Genomic DNA, 12,499 nt, shown 5'->3' on the forward strand with positions numbered 1-12,499 from the left:
TCACTCTCCTTGAAACTTCAAACAATAAAATGATACATAAAAAAGTTGACATATATTTGCATAAAATCACGTATAAAGTCTAATCGTAGCATCAGCTCCGCAACTAAACACCCAAGGTTGAGTCGGATGAAAAACAACACCTAATACTGCAAAATCATTACACTGTTCGTGATCTCTGTGCAGTTTCAGTGGCACTATCAACGGATTCTGCAACAAATCACTGAAAAAAACACAAGAGGCATAAAATTAAAACAAATTCATTCCATCTCTGTAATTATCCAACTACAAAGACCACATACTTGTAAACCATTCCATGGGAAACGATCATCGATCTGTCATCAGAGCAAGAAGCGAATAGAGGATATCGTTTATGATAGGCAACAGCTCTGACCGCATTTCTATGAAGACGTAACGTCTTATACGGTTTCGTTGATAGATCCAAATCAAACCATAACATTTTTCGATCGTATGTACCAACTAAAAGATTATCACCACCTGAAGAAAAAAAAACGAACTGATTGTTAGCTTCACTCAAAAACATCATTAAAAATTTACATCTATAAATTACCTGAATGAATTGCCATCGAAGAAATCCATTGAGCCATGGTTAATAATTTTTTAAATAATTCTTGTTTTACTAGATCATAAACTCTGATATTTTTCTGCGTCTGAAAATCAATTCAAAAAAATATGTTTAAAACGAGGAAAGAAACGAAATAAAAATACTCGAAGATAACTCACCGCTACAAATATAAATGGTCGAACAGGATGGAAGAGTACACATTGTACAAGACCTTTAGGCTTGGCAAACGGTATCTGCGAACGTTGAGTTGATATTTGGTGAATGATTACCGAACGATTTCCAGCCTCGGACATAACAGTTGCCACGTAATCACCTCGACCATGCCAAGTAACCTGTAAATTTCAAACAGTTTTAGTTATTTTCAAATACTGTGAACGAAAATACTAACGAAAAATAGAGAAACTCACTTGTTTGACTTCTTTGAGATGATTAACGATAATTCTGATCCCATTATCCCATTCTTCAGACGAAGGACGTTCCCATTGCACGACAGCTTTAACTTTCTCTGAAACTGTTACAAAAATATTAATAAAAAATTCGCGTGTACGAAGAGCACAAAATATAACGCTTACTTGTAGCTTGCTGTTCAGGCGGATCTGCCAAAATTGAATCGGTTTTCTTCACTATGAGAGTATCGCCGACACCGGGATTAATTAAGAGAAGTTTGCGATCAGCTGCAACTGCGATTAATGATACTGTTTTATTGGGGTTCCAGTCGATCGATCTTACAACTCCTCCAACGTTGATGGTACGCATACAACGAGTAGTATTGATTTCCCAAACTGCAAGTACATAAGAAATGATGTCAAAATAAACACTCGGAAGAATGCTTAAAATAAGTATAGGAGGAATTACTTTTAATAGTCATATCATCTGATCCAGAAACAAGATACTGTCCAAATGGATCAACAGAAATGCAACGAACCATATCTGTATGACCTTTATATACCAAAGACATAACCGAAGGGAATGGTTGTAAATCTTTAGGACTTGGTAACTTGGGCAATAGATCTTCTGGTTCAATAGTCAACTGCAAACGTACCAAAGCAATCAATAAATGAAACTGTACATCGACTAATATTTCAAGAAGAATGATCAGTTGTTCCCATACCCTCATTTTACGTGTTCTAGGACACAAGTATAAATCTAAACAACGAGTAAATCGTTCCTTCAAGTAATCCGGATAAGCTGGCACATCCAATAAAGAATCGTATTTCTGAGGTACAAAATGTAATTTGCGTTTCCACGGCGTCTCAGCTTGCTTATTCCAATCCCTTTGTTCTTTTTTATTAAATAAGTACTCCGGCGGAGGATTATACGATTCGGCGTGTCCCGGCAGCAGACGTTTCGGTGCTGGAATATGATCGTGAATACGTCTCATATCTTCAGCAGTATCGTCAGTCTTCCACAACAGGTAGAATTGTTTTTCTCGTTTTTTACGACGTTCTTCTTGTTTCTGTTTACGCGTCTTAATGTAGCCCATTTTTAAAGCGTGGACCATTTTACAAACCTAAGAAAAGAAATCAAGACAGGTGAAAAAAAATACTAACACGCTAGCATAATGAAAGTGGCTGCTTTTACTTTTTTAGCTTCTATTTTGCTGGGTACGAACGAACGTTTGTGTTCGGGGAATTTACGAAGAGGTGTTTGCATTACTTCATTGGTGAACCAGTCCACCCAAGGCTGAAATCAGACATTAGAAGATTACTGGTGGTTATAAAATAATACGTGGAAAAAATAGAAGAAATATCTTACAGCATATTCGTTAAAGGCGGCATCGGGAATTTTACTAGATTCTAAACGATGAATTAGTTCTACGTCTTTATCACTCAGCACCACATCTTGACCGGTTTGCTTATCTCTGACCGTTTTCCTACAAAACAATAATCGTTACTAAATGAAAGAGTTGATAATTCGAATGAAAATTCAGTTGGAATATTCACCAGAAATTAGGATCTTCCATTCGTTTCAAGAAGTAATCCAATTGATCTTCGTGATTCTGTTTCGTGATCTGTTTTCCATCCCAATCATATCCAAGATGAGGATACGAATCGTACCAATTCATCGGTATGTTTCCAACTGTGTTTCGTATATCCTAATAGATGCAATAAGGAATTAATTTTTAGCAAACACTAGCAACAGAATTAATACACATACTTCCTCATCTGAAGTATCGAACTCGTCTTCATATTCTTTATAATTCGGATTGACCGTAGGTTCGGCATCTTGGTCACTTTTTTCGCCCTTTGATGCGGTTGATTTAGATTTCTTCTTCGATTTGAGGGGTTTAGGTTTCGGGACTACTTCGCCATCAGATTCACTTTCCCATTCTAGCTCTTCGTCTGATGAATCATTTTCGTTATCGACTGAACCGAGTAAATTCTCCTGCAAAGGAATTGAATTTCATGAAACTGAAGAAGAAATCAGATCGAAAGTCTAGTGATAAGAGAAAATAAAGTACCTGCGGTTCATTTTCTGGCTCCGGTTGCGTCTCTTTTTGAGACGATTGGTCTAGTTTTCGTTTCCGGACATTCATTTTGAACGTATATTACAATTTACACGACTTTTAATTCATTTTTCGAAGATTTAAAAATGATATCAAAAGCACATTGCTTTTGCCATACACATGTTTCGAGTCTAACGACTTACAGAAGTTACTGGATTGCGCAACGTTGAAAATGGTACTCCACCGCCTTCCTCCGCATTTAAGCAACTTCCACATGCGATCGCTAAAGAGCCGTTTTTGCGCCATGCGATTGGCCAGCTATCGCCTCCTGCCCCGCATGCAAACTGCCCATCGTCCGCTCTTCACTTCTTATCAGCGCTAAAATTTTCCGGCGATGTCTTCCCGCTTAAATCCGCGCAGTTTTTAGTTTTCGGAACTGTGCCTTTTCTGGCAAATAATAATTATAAGTAATTATGGAATTCAACCAAGTTATAACTAGCGAAATTCTGCCATCCAACTGGCAACATGAAATTGTATCAGAAAAGTCGCAAAATGGTGAATGCCATATCCGTTGCAACTTATTCAACATGCAAGACTGCAGTGACTGGGTATGCGAATTTTCCTTGAACACAGCCACGCAATGGAAAACACGAAGTACAAAACCAAACCAATCAGTGAAAATTGTCTGTCAGTAAGTATGCCCTGCATTTGATTTGCTGCCCATAAGTCTTATTGGTAAATAAATGCTGAATGCTAATCTGTTTTTACACAGGAAATTATTGTATTGCCACCATAGCGATTACCAAAAAAGGCCTGTCGATGAGAAAAATAACAATAAACGAGGTTTGTCTAAAAGCACCAGCTGTTCAGCTCAGCTAATTATCACGGTGAAAGTTACTACTCCATATCAGAGTTGGCGCGATTCGAATCGCGCAAAAGAATCGAGAAAGAATCCGATTCTCACGATTCGAATCGGATTCGAATCGCGGTTCTCCAAGTCAGAAGAATCGGGAAATGCAGGAATCCGATTCCTTTTTATAGAGAATCGCACCTTCTCGATTCCCTGCGATTCCTTGCAGGTATTATTCATGTGTTGAAACAGTAAAATGCACTGTTTTTAATGGCTTTTAGTGATGCATTTGCATTTTGTAGTTTGGGACTGGTGACCTTTTTTTAAAGGTTGGCTGTTGTGTGAAAATATCGCGAATCAGTGATTCTATGCAGTGAAAGAATCGCGCAATGTAAGAATCGGATTCTCTTTAATGGAGAATCGCGCCTTCGCGATTCTCTGCAATTCCTTACTCACAGCCACAAAAGAAAGAATAGAACATGCAAAATGATCATATACCTACTTGGGGAAATTACTGATTTCATTTTAAATTCATTTGTGAAGTCCTGAAGTTGAAAAAAAATTAGTATTTGGGAATCGGAATCGGAGGGAATCGAGAACCGCTAAAGAATCGGATTCAGAACCGGATTCACTCTGTGAAAGAATCGAGAGTGGAGAATCGCGATTCTCTCATGTATGGGAATCGTAATTCAGGAATCCGATTCTGACGAACCGAGGAATCGCGCCAACTCTGCTCCATATACGAAGCGCAACGATCCTTACGTCAAAGTAAGCTTTCCAACTATTATCATTCATCACATTAAACATTGATTTCATATGGCATTTTTCATCTTGATACAAATAATTTATGCTATTCTTTTTGTGGCAGAATGGAATGCCCGGGATTATTATTATACGTGGATCTCACAATCACCCTTTAAATTCACCTTCGGCAATGAAGCATTTAACAACACCAACAAGTATTCGTGATGAGTTCTTCGAGTATTTCAGTTTGGGCATGAATATTGCCAGTGCTAGCCAGTACCATGAAAATAAGATCTTGTTTGAAGATCGAAATGGTGAAACAGAGAAAAATTCGTTGGATGATGAAACGCTGTTAGGTAATGCTCAAATGAACCCAACAAAACGAGCAGTGCAATATTGGTATATGTTGTGGAGAAATTCGAGTTTTGGTCCTAGAGATGGTTCCGATTTACTGCCAGTATGTTTCAATATTCCTGTAAAATATCTCGTTTACTATACCACAATAGTGTTAATTTTTCACTCCTTATTGTACATACGTATTTTGTCTTTTGTATTAAGGTGCTCGACAAAAGAATCGCGATGTATGCTGCGGATGATATTATTATTAAATATGAGACGGACCCCTTTGCACTAATTATTGTGACGCCTATCATGCAACGAATTCATCAGTGTGATTTTTCCCGAAAAATACTCTTCATTGATACTACGTCGTGCTGCGATCATGAGAACTATGCGATAACATTTCTACTCAGTGCAACGCCATGTGGAGCAGTACCTTGTGGTGTTATCATCACTAAAGATCAGACCATGAATTCGTTTGAAAATGCGTTCAAAATTCTACAGCAAGCAATTGTAGAGAAATTAGGTAGTTCTTTTTTTAATCAGAACTATGCGAACGTGATTATGACCGATAATTGTGCGGCAGAGATCGGAGCAGCCAAGGCGATTTGGCCAGATAGTGTTTTGTTGTTATGCATATTCCATGTACTACAATACGTACTTCGATGGTTGCAAGACGCAAATCATAAAATTGAAAAGGCGCACCAAGGAGATTTGATGTCCACTTTCCAAACGATTCTCTACAGTACTGATATAAAAGAAGCTGATGACGCGTACGAAAGTGCAATGGCCATAGGAAGCAGTTATCCAGGATGGCAGAGTTACTTACAGGATCAATATGCCATGAAAGAGAAGTGGTGTTTAGCTTATAGAGTCGGCCTGACAGCTCATCATACGAATAATTTCGCGGAGATTTCTATCAGACTATTTAAAGAAAATGTTCTCGATAGAGTTAAAGCTTATAACTTGGTAGCATTACTTGATTTCATTGTAACTACAATGGAAGTTTTTTACAAAAGAAAGTTGCGTGAATTTTACAACTCTCGGGATCGACGTAAGCATTTGTACCTGCAAGAAATCTTTAGAAGAGCCGAATACATTCAGCGTGAGGACATCGTTAAGATTAATGAGCATACCTATGAAGTTCCCAGCCAAAATATTGCTGGTACTATTTACACCGTTGATTCTGAAAAGGCTACATGTAACTGCAAAGGTGGTGTGATGGGTAAGCTATGTAAACATATTGCCGCAGTTTATCAGTTTTATGATGTGAAAAATAGCATCTTTCCATCTATCACCATTGAAGGCCGTCGTCAAATGGCATTCGTTGCTCTTGGAGAAAAAATGCCATCCATTGATTACTTTTTACCTCTACATGTTTCTACTATGACAGAAAAGGAACGCCGACTTCGTGATAATTTGAATTCAAATGTAATTGAAATATCTGCTGTGAATGTTTTAGAAACTGAAAACGAACTCCGTGATAATATTGTGAATCTTGATCATGCCGAAATGGCATCTGTGAACAGTGCAGTGGAGGAAAATGCAAACTTGGAGAAAGCTAACGATGTTGAAGATGAAGAATATAATTTTGCAGATTTACTCGATCTTTTGCATCAGTTGAATGGAAAGTTTGGGCTCGCTGATATGTCTCAACAAGGAGTCAAAAAGTTTATTTGCCGATTACGCAAAATTAGATCGTCCGGACAGTGGGTAAGTTTTTTACACACTGCAGCTAAAAGTGTGCCGCTTCGTCGTGCACTTGGAGCACGCATAAAGGTGCAACCTACGGCGATCCAACGAAGAAAAAATCGTAATAATCGTCAACCTGCTGCTGTAAATAGGCGACATAGAATTGCTCCTAAAAAGAATGATAAAAAACATTCAATCTCGCTACGTATGTACGTTTGATTTTCTGATTGTATTCGTTTCTGTAAAATTTGCATCGTTTTATTATTATTGATTTTGAATTTTTGATCTTTATGATATATTTGAGTTATGAGTTTCTGAACTTTGCATACTTTTACTGTTATTATTATTAATTATTATTCTTAGAATTTTTTTGAAAATTTCCTATTTTTGGTGTGACGCATTTCTAAAATGATCACCCGCTTATTGCATAATTATTTTTGGCATTTGGTGCTTAGCAACTTTTCCCAAAGGGTGATATTATTACCTTTATTATTTTATTTTTTATTTACTTCGTTAATTTGATGTTTGCATTATAATAATGGAATAAAAATTGCCATTAAATTTCGTCACATTCATTAATAATCGGTGAAATTATGGCATTAGCAATTTGGCCATGAATTGAAGGATTTTGAATGGATCGGAGAAGCGCGCGTGATGGGCGGAGCGAGGTGTATGGAGTACTGCAGCGCCGGCCAATGAGATCGCGCAAAAATGGCTCTTTAGCGATCGCATGTGGAAGTTGCTAAAATGCCCTTCCTCCACCTAAAGTTCGTTGCTTTATTAGGAAAAGGTCGTAACTACATGAAAGTTGATTTCTCAGAAAACGCATTTTAATTTTTAAAGAGCATTCTATCAAGTACACTTGATAGTTTTAGATGAGGTAAGAGAACATTTGGTTATTGCAATCATTTTCCTGCTAATTTTCGAAATAAACATCCTGGTAGCACTGATTTTTTATTTTTTTATTTGAGGAACTCTGAACTGAAAAAAGTGAAATTCAACAAAGGAACTTTCACCTTAAGTCAAGCTTTTTTTATCAAAAGCCCATAAGAAATACACAGGAACGATATCCTTAAGGTGATGAGGTTGATTTTCTACAATTTGTCAGTGAAATTACGTGAAATTATGTGTTTATAATGACTTTTCTTACCAACAAATTACAAAAATCAAAAGAAATAGGTTCAATCTGAGAAACAATATCATTTAGAACCTTTTCATTGTAACGGTTTTGAAAACGTGTATTTAAAACCATTTGTTTTCGGCTATTACAAGAACAAAAAATATCGAAATTCAATTTCAAGTGTTGCATCATGTAGAGGACAAAATTCTCTTTCCAATGATACTACTATCTCATTTTTTATAAAAATTGTAGTTACGACCTTTTCCTAATAAAGCAACGAGTTCTAGATTAGGGAAGTATACGCATACGCCATTTTGGTTCGACACAACGGATGTAAACAACATTAGAACGTATGTACGCATACAATCTTATGTGTAAAAAATGCAATTTTTTCGATTGTTCGCGGGTTCGGGTGAATTTTTAAGTAGTTTCAAGCTAAAGACAATGAAATTTCCTATCGATTGATGTTAAATTTTTGTTATTTCGCGCAAAATTGACGATTTTCTGAATACTTATATTATCCGATTTTTTCATACTATATGTGTCAACTTTAAACTAAAAATACTCGAAATCTTCAGTGAACACACAGGTATTTTAATATAGCAAAATGTTCGTAATTTCATCGTCTTTAAAATGAGTGTTTATCAAAAGCTCTACATGCAACCGTTCAAAAGTTGTAGAAGTTTAAAGTTGCGAAAACAATGCAAAAACCAACCGCGGATGGTAAGTATTGAACTTTGAACTAGAATTACTCAAAATTTTCAACGAACACATAGGTATATTAATACAGCAAAACATTCGTTATTTTATCCTTTTTAAAATGGATCTTTACCGAAAGCTCTAGCTTCTACCGTTCGAAAATTCTTGAAGATCAAAGTTGCGGAAAATGTTCTACAATCAACACTAAGTGACTGATAACAGTGATAACACAATTTGAACACTTTCCGCAACTTTGATCTTCAAGAATTTTTGAACGGTAGAAGCTAGAGCTTTCGGTAAAGACCCATTTTAAAAAGGATAAAATAACGAATGTTTTGCTGTATTAATATACCTATGTGTTCGTTGAAAATTTTGAGTAATTCTAGTTCAAAGTTCAATACTTACCATCCGCGGTTGGTTTTTGCATTGTTTTCGCAACTTTAAACTTCTACACCTTTTGAACGGTTGCATGTAGAGCTTTCGATAAACACTCATTTTAAAGACGATGAAATTACGAACATTTTGCTATATTAAAATACCTGTGTGTTCACTGAAGATTTCGAGTATTTTTAGTTTAAAGTTGATACATATAGTATGAAAAAATCGGATAATATAAGTATTCAGAAAATCGTCAATTTTGCGCGAAATAACAAAAATTTAACATCAATCGATAGGAAATTTCATTGTCTTTAGCTTGAAACTACTTAAAAATTCACCCGAACCCGCGAACAATCGAAAAAATTGCATTTTTTACACGTAAGATTGTATGCGTACATACGTTCTAATGTTGTTTACATCCGTTGTGTCGAACCAAAATGGCGTATGCGTATACTTCCCTAATCTAGAACTTTACCTCCACCCAAAAAAATCACAGAAAATTTCACACGATCCAGTTCTAATATTTACATTGCTGTGTTTTGATGATAAATTTAAAATTTTTTATCCCAATGTCCTCCTGTGTGAAAATTTACGCAGAGTGAGTCATAAATTCTTGAATTCTCCATTGTGTCGTGTGCTTTCACGTGAAATTTATTATTTACAGTTCAATGGATGACATTCGCCGTTGAAAATAATGAAAACAGTGTTTCCAAGTGAATCAGTCAACTGCTAAGTTCGATTCTAGGAACAATGTTTACTCGAAGTGAAAACATCCCAGTGTATTCTATTTTTACACAAGATCGTCGGTTTTGATTCTATTTGTTTTGTTTTGATTACATTCGAGGTAATAAAACTTGTTTTCGTTCAAATTTGCACTTTCGTTTTCATATTTTTAACCTAGATGTTCACTGATCTATATCACGTAAAAATGTTGACCCATTTACTCAACTTTGCTGATAACTATAATCAACTTGTTTTTGCGCAGAAATCAGAATTCAAATATGTCTTACGACGCTAAAAGTGCTCCTGCTCCTCCTAAAGAGAACGATCTGGATCCTCGGATTCAAGTATGTATTTACAATTTTGATCTATGTATTATCGACGTCCAAAACTTGCTCATTCTATTCTCATTTTGTTTCGCAGATTGAACTCGAAAAGCTGAACAATGCAACTGACGAGATAAATCGTTTAGAAATGGAATTAGATGTAAGTTACGATGATTTTTCCATCTCGTACGCGGATATTTATACCAACGATTTGTTTATAGGAGGCGAACTCGACGTTCAGAATATTAATGAGCGAATCGATGCGAAAATTAAAACTACTCACACGTAAATTGGGCAGCAGTTGTATCGAGCGTGCCAGACCATATTACGACGCATTGGAACTCTCTAAACAAGCTCAACAAGAATGCCAACGAGCTGCTGTTAAATTTCAAAGAGCCAATGGTATTTTACTTCCGAAATCCTGTACTTTTGGTGGTCTTTCGAGTGCATGGTCTTCTAATGATTTTGTATAATGTTTAGAAATCCATCAAGCTGCCAAGGAAACTGTGGCTCTGGCAGAAGCGAGATTCTTGAGCAAACAACACGAATGGGAATTCGATAGTGCTTGGCAAGAAATGCTGAATAATGCTATAATGAGGGTAAATTTTCCAACTTCTGAGTAAAAATTCTCCAACTCGTTTAAGAATATCTATTAATCCTCTGATTATTCTTAGGTCACCGATGCTGAGCATCAAAAAGCTGAAAGTGGTCGAGAACATCAACGCAGAACAACTCTATTTCACGCTGCCGAACAAAAAGTAAGTCCATATTTGAAAGTTCTTCGCGATATTCCCTTTTCTAACCCTTCAATCGAATCGCAGGTTCAACTTCTGGAGCAAAGGTGCCATCGTCATATCGCAAAATCGAGGCCATACTTCGAAGAGAAAATACGTTGCGAAACTCAACTCAGCGCTCAGAAAGAAAAAGTATTAAAACTACGCGCAGCTATTACGAAATCCAAGAACGAGTACGCTTCGTCACTTCGACGTCTTGAAGACATTTCCGAAGAAATTCACCTGAAAAGAAAAGGCAGCTTGGAGCAAAAAGTGAGTTTCAGGAAATTCATGTTGAAATTTTTCTTCGGCTTTTATTGATCGTATTTTCTTTCGCAGTCGAGAAGTACGAGTCCTTGTGGACCCAGGGAACCTGGAGTAGGTGCTGAGTTGGACTCGACCGCAAATACTGAAACGACCGAGAATTATCGTCATCTTTTGCCAACTACTCCAGAACATCCTAGTGGTACTCGATCGCCTAGTTTGGATTTAGACTGTGATTTGGATCGATGTGATATTAGAAGCATAGGTAGCGGTTCCGTTGCTACTTCTTCGGCTGTTAGTGACGATGAATTCGAACCCGAGGCATCAGAGGTGAGTATTCATCTCGGTCATTAAACCACATCCTCGTCGTAAACTACATTTTCACTCTTTCGTTTAGGATTTAGAAGAACTGAAACAAAAAGTCCGCGAATTAGCCACGCGTCCGGTTCTGAAACAAGACTACGAAGCTGACGGTAGCAAAAAAGCCTGGGAATCCGAATTAAACGTAGCTGTCCAAAAACTCGACCACGTAATGCATCTACAAGAATGCGAAAAAGAATTGCAAAAACAAACCGACGGCTGAGAAGCCATCTCGTCTCGCACATTATTAGTCGACACTACCTACTTGGAATCCGGTCAAAAACCGTCCGCATTGTTACCATGACTTTTTATAGTTATTGGCAGACTGACGTATCGTGAAATGGAAAAATCTGCTCGTAATGCAATTTCTCTCATAAGCAATATTAAATTTTTATAATGCATTTAATCATCCTTTTTCCACGAATCTTCTGGGTCGGAAATCTCACGTTGAAAAAGAAAAAGGGTGCCTTACTTTGTAAGTTTAGTTCTATATAGTTTATTGCACTATTTTCGTGTAAATGCGTGTGTGTGCGTGTGAGTGGGTTGGAAATTTTCATTAAGAAGGTGGATTGGGTATAGTACTAAGCGAATGTAATGTAATACATTTTTTACGTATAATCGAACACGAGTGAATATTTATCACAGAAAATCAAGGCTGTGAAGCTATAACGTCTCTCCACACAGAATCTTGCCACTTGTGATCGTGATTTTACGACCGGGTTTTTGACTTTTCTCGTATATTTTATTACTATCGAAGTGTCTAATACTCTCGAAACTCATCAAATACTTATGGTTGAATTTTTAAACATAGCCACAATTTTACATTACAAAGTATACATTTTGTAGTCGAAATAAAAATGTGCATTTTTACGTATATTCGTAACGTATAATTATTAAGCTTTCACATGCTATTCTAGTAAGTGTTTTTTTTTGTTGTTGTTTGTCGTTTGGCAACTTATAACACTTATTAACGAGAGATCTGAATCTGTATAGAATATAAGTTCCTGTTGTATGTTTTTTTTTTTCATTCTTTGTTCTCAGTTTTCTCAAAATTACGTATCGCGCTTGTGTTGCCATATGAGTATTTTTTTTCCTTCTCTTTTTTAACATATGTAGTAACACATTCATTAAATAGTTACGTAATATGCATGTGCTGTTTTGTTTGCCTTGTACGAGTATAATTTTTAGCGTACGAAATGACGTAT

At 36.5% G+C, this 12,499-nt stretch overlaps 3 protein-coding genes across 5 annotated transcripts; 2 read left to right on the forward strand and 1 right to left on the reverse strand.

The window, feature by feature from the left end:
* Positions 1-30: 30 nt before the first annotated feature.
* Positions 31-3,234, reverse strand: LOC135844138 (ribosome biogenesis protein BOP1 homolog). Its single transcript, XM_065362258.1, has 13 exons — positions 3,045-3,234; positions 2,741-2,968; positions 2,527-2,678; positions 2,339-2,456; positions 2,165-2,266; positions 1,695-2,093; positions 1,439-1,613; positions 1,156-1,365; positions 991-1,094; positions 742-915; positions 569-668; positions 300-495; positions 31-220 (listed from the first exon to the last, which is right to left on the reverse strand). Exons 1-13 carry the CDS (start codon positions 3,117-3,119, stop codon positions 67-69), a joined length of 2,187 nt encoding a protein of 728 aa, XP_065218330.1. The 5' UTR covers positions 3,120-3,234; the 3' UTR covers positions 31-66.
* Positions 3,235-4,362: 1,128 nt separating this feature from the next.
* Positions 4,363-7,366, forward strand: LOC135844139 (uncharacterized). Of its 2 annotated transcripts, XM_065362260.1 has the most exons (4): positions 4,363-4,647; positions 4,748-5,080; positions 5,182-6,187; positions 6,425-7,366. In XM_065362260.1, exons 1-4 carry the CDS (start codon positions 4,555-4,557, stop codon positions 6,871-6,873), a joined length of 1,881 nt encoding a protein of 626 aa, XP_065218332.1. In that variant the 5' UTR covers positions 4,363-4,554; the 3' UTR covers positions 6,874-7,366. The 2 variants fall into 2 exon arrangements, with proteins under 2 accessions (XP_065218332.1, XP_065218331.1); XM_065362259.1 differs by having other exon boundaries at positions 4,367-4,647; positions 5,182-7,366.
* A 1,958-nt stretch (positions 7,367-9,324) lies between these two features.
* On the forward strand, positions 9,325-12,441 carry LOC135844143 (SH3 domain-binding protein 5 homolog). Of its 2 annotated transcripts, XM_065362267.1 has the most exons (10): positions 9,325-9,449; positions 9,516-9,695; positions 9,837-9,918; positions 9,995-10,057; positions 10,119-10,299; positions 10,378-10,496; positions 10,572-10,655; positions 10,719-10,943; positions 11,010-11,264; positions 11,332-12,441. In XM_065362267.1, the coding sequence occupies exons 3-10, from the start codon at positions 9,853-9,855 to the stop codon at positions 11,515-11,517; spliced, it is 1,179 nt and encodes a 392-aa protein (XP_065218339.1). In that variant the 5' UTR covers positions 9,325-9,449; positions 9,516-9,695; positions 9,837-9,852; the 3' UTR covers positions 11,518-12,441. The 2 variants fall into 2 exon arrangements, with proteins under 2 accessions (XP_065218339.1, XP_065218338.1); XM_065362266.1 differs by having other exon boundaries at positions 9,395-9,695.
* The last annotated feature ends 58 nt before the right edge of the window (positions 12,442-12,499 follow it).

This window comes from Planococcus citri, chromosome 4 (assembly GCF_950023065.1).
Source record: "Planococcus citri chromosome 4, ihPlaCitr1.1, whole genome shotgun sequence".
Taxonomy (NCBI): Eukaryota; Metazoa; Arthropoda; class Insecta; order Hemiptera; family Pseudococcidae; genus Planococcus; species Planococcus citri.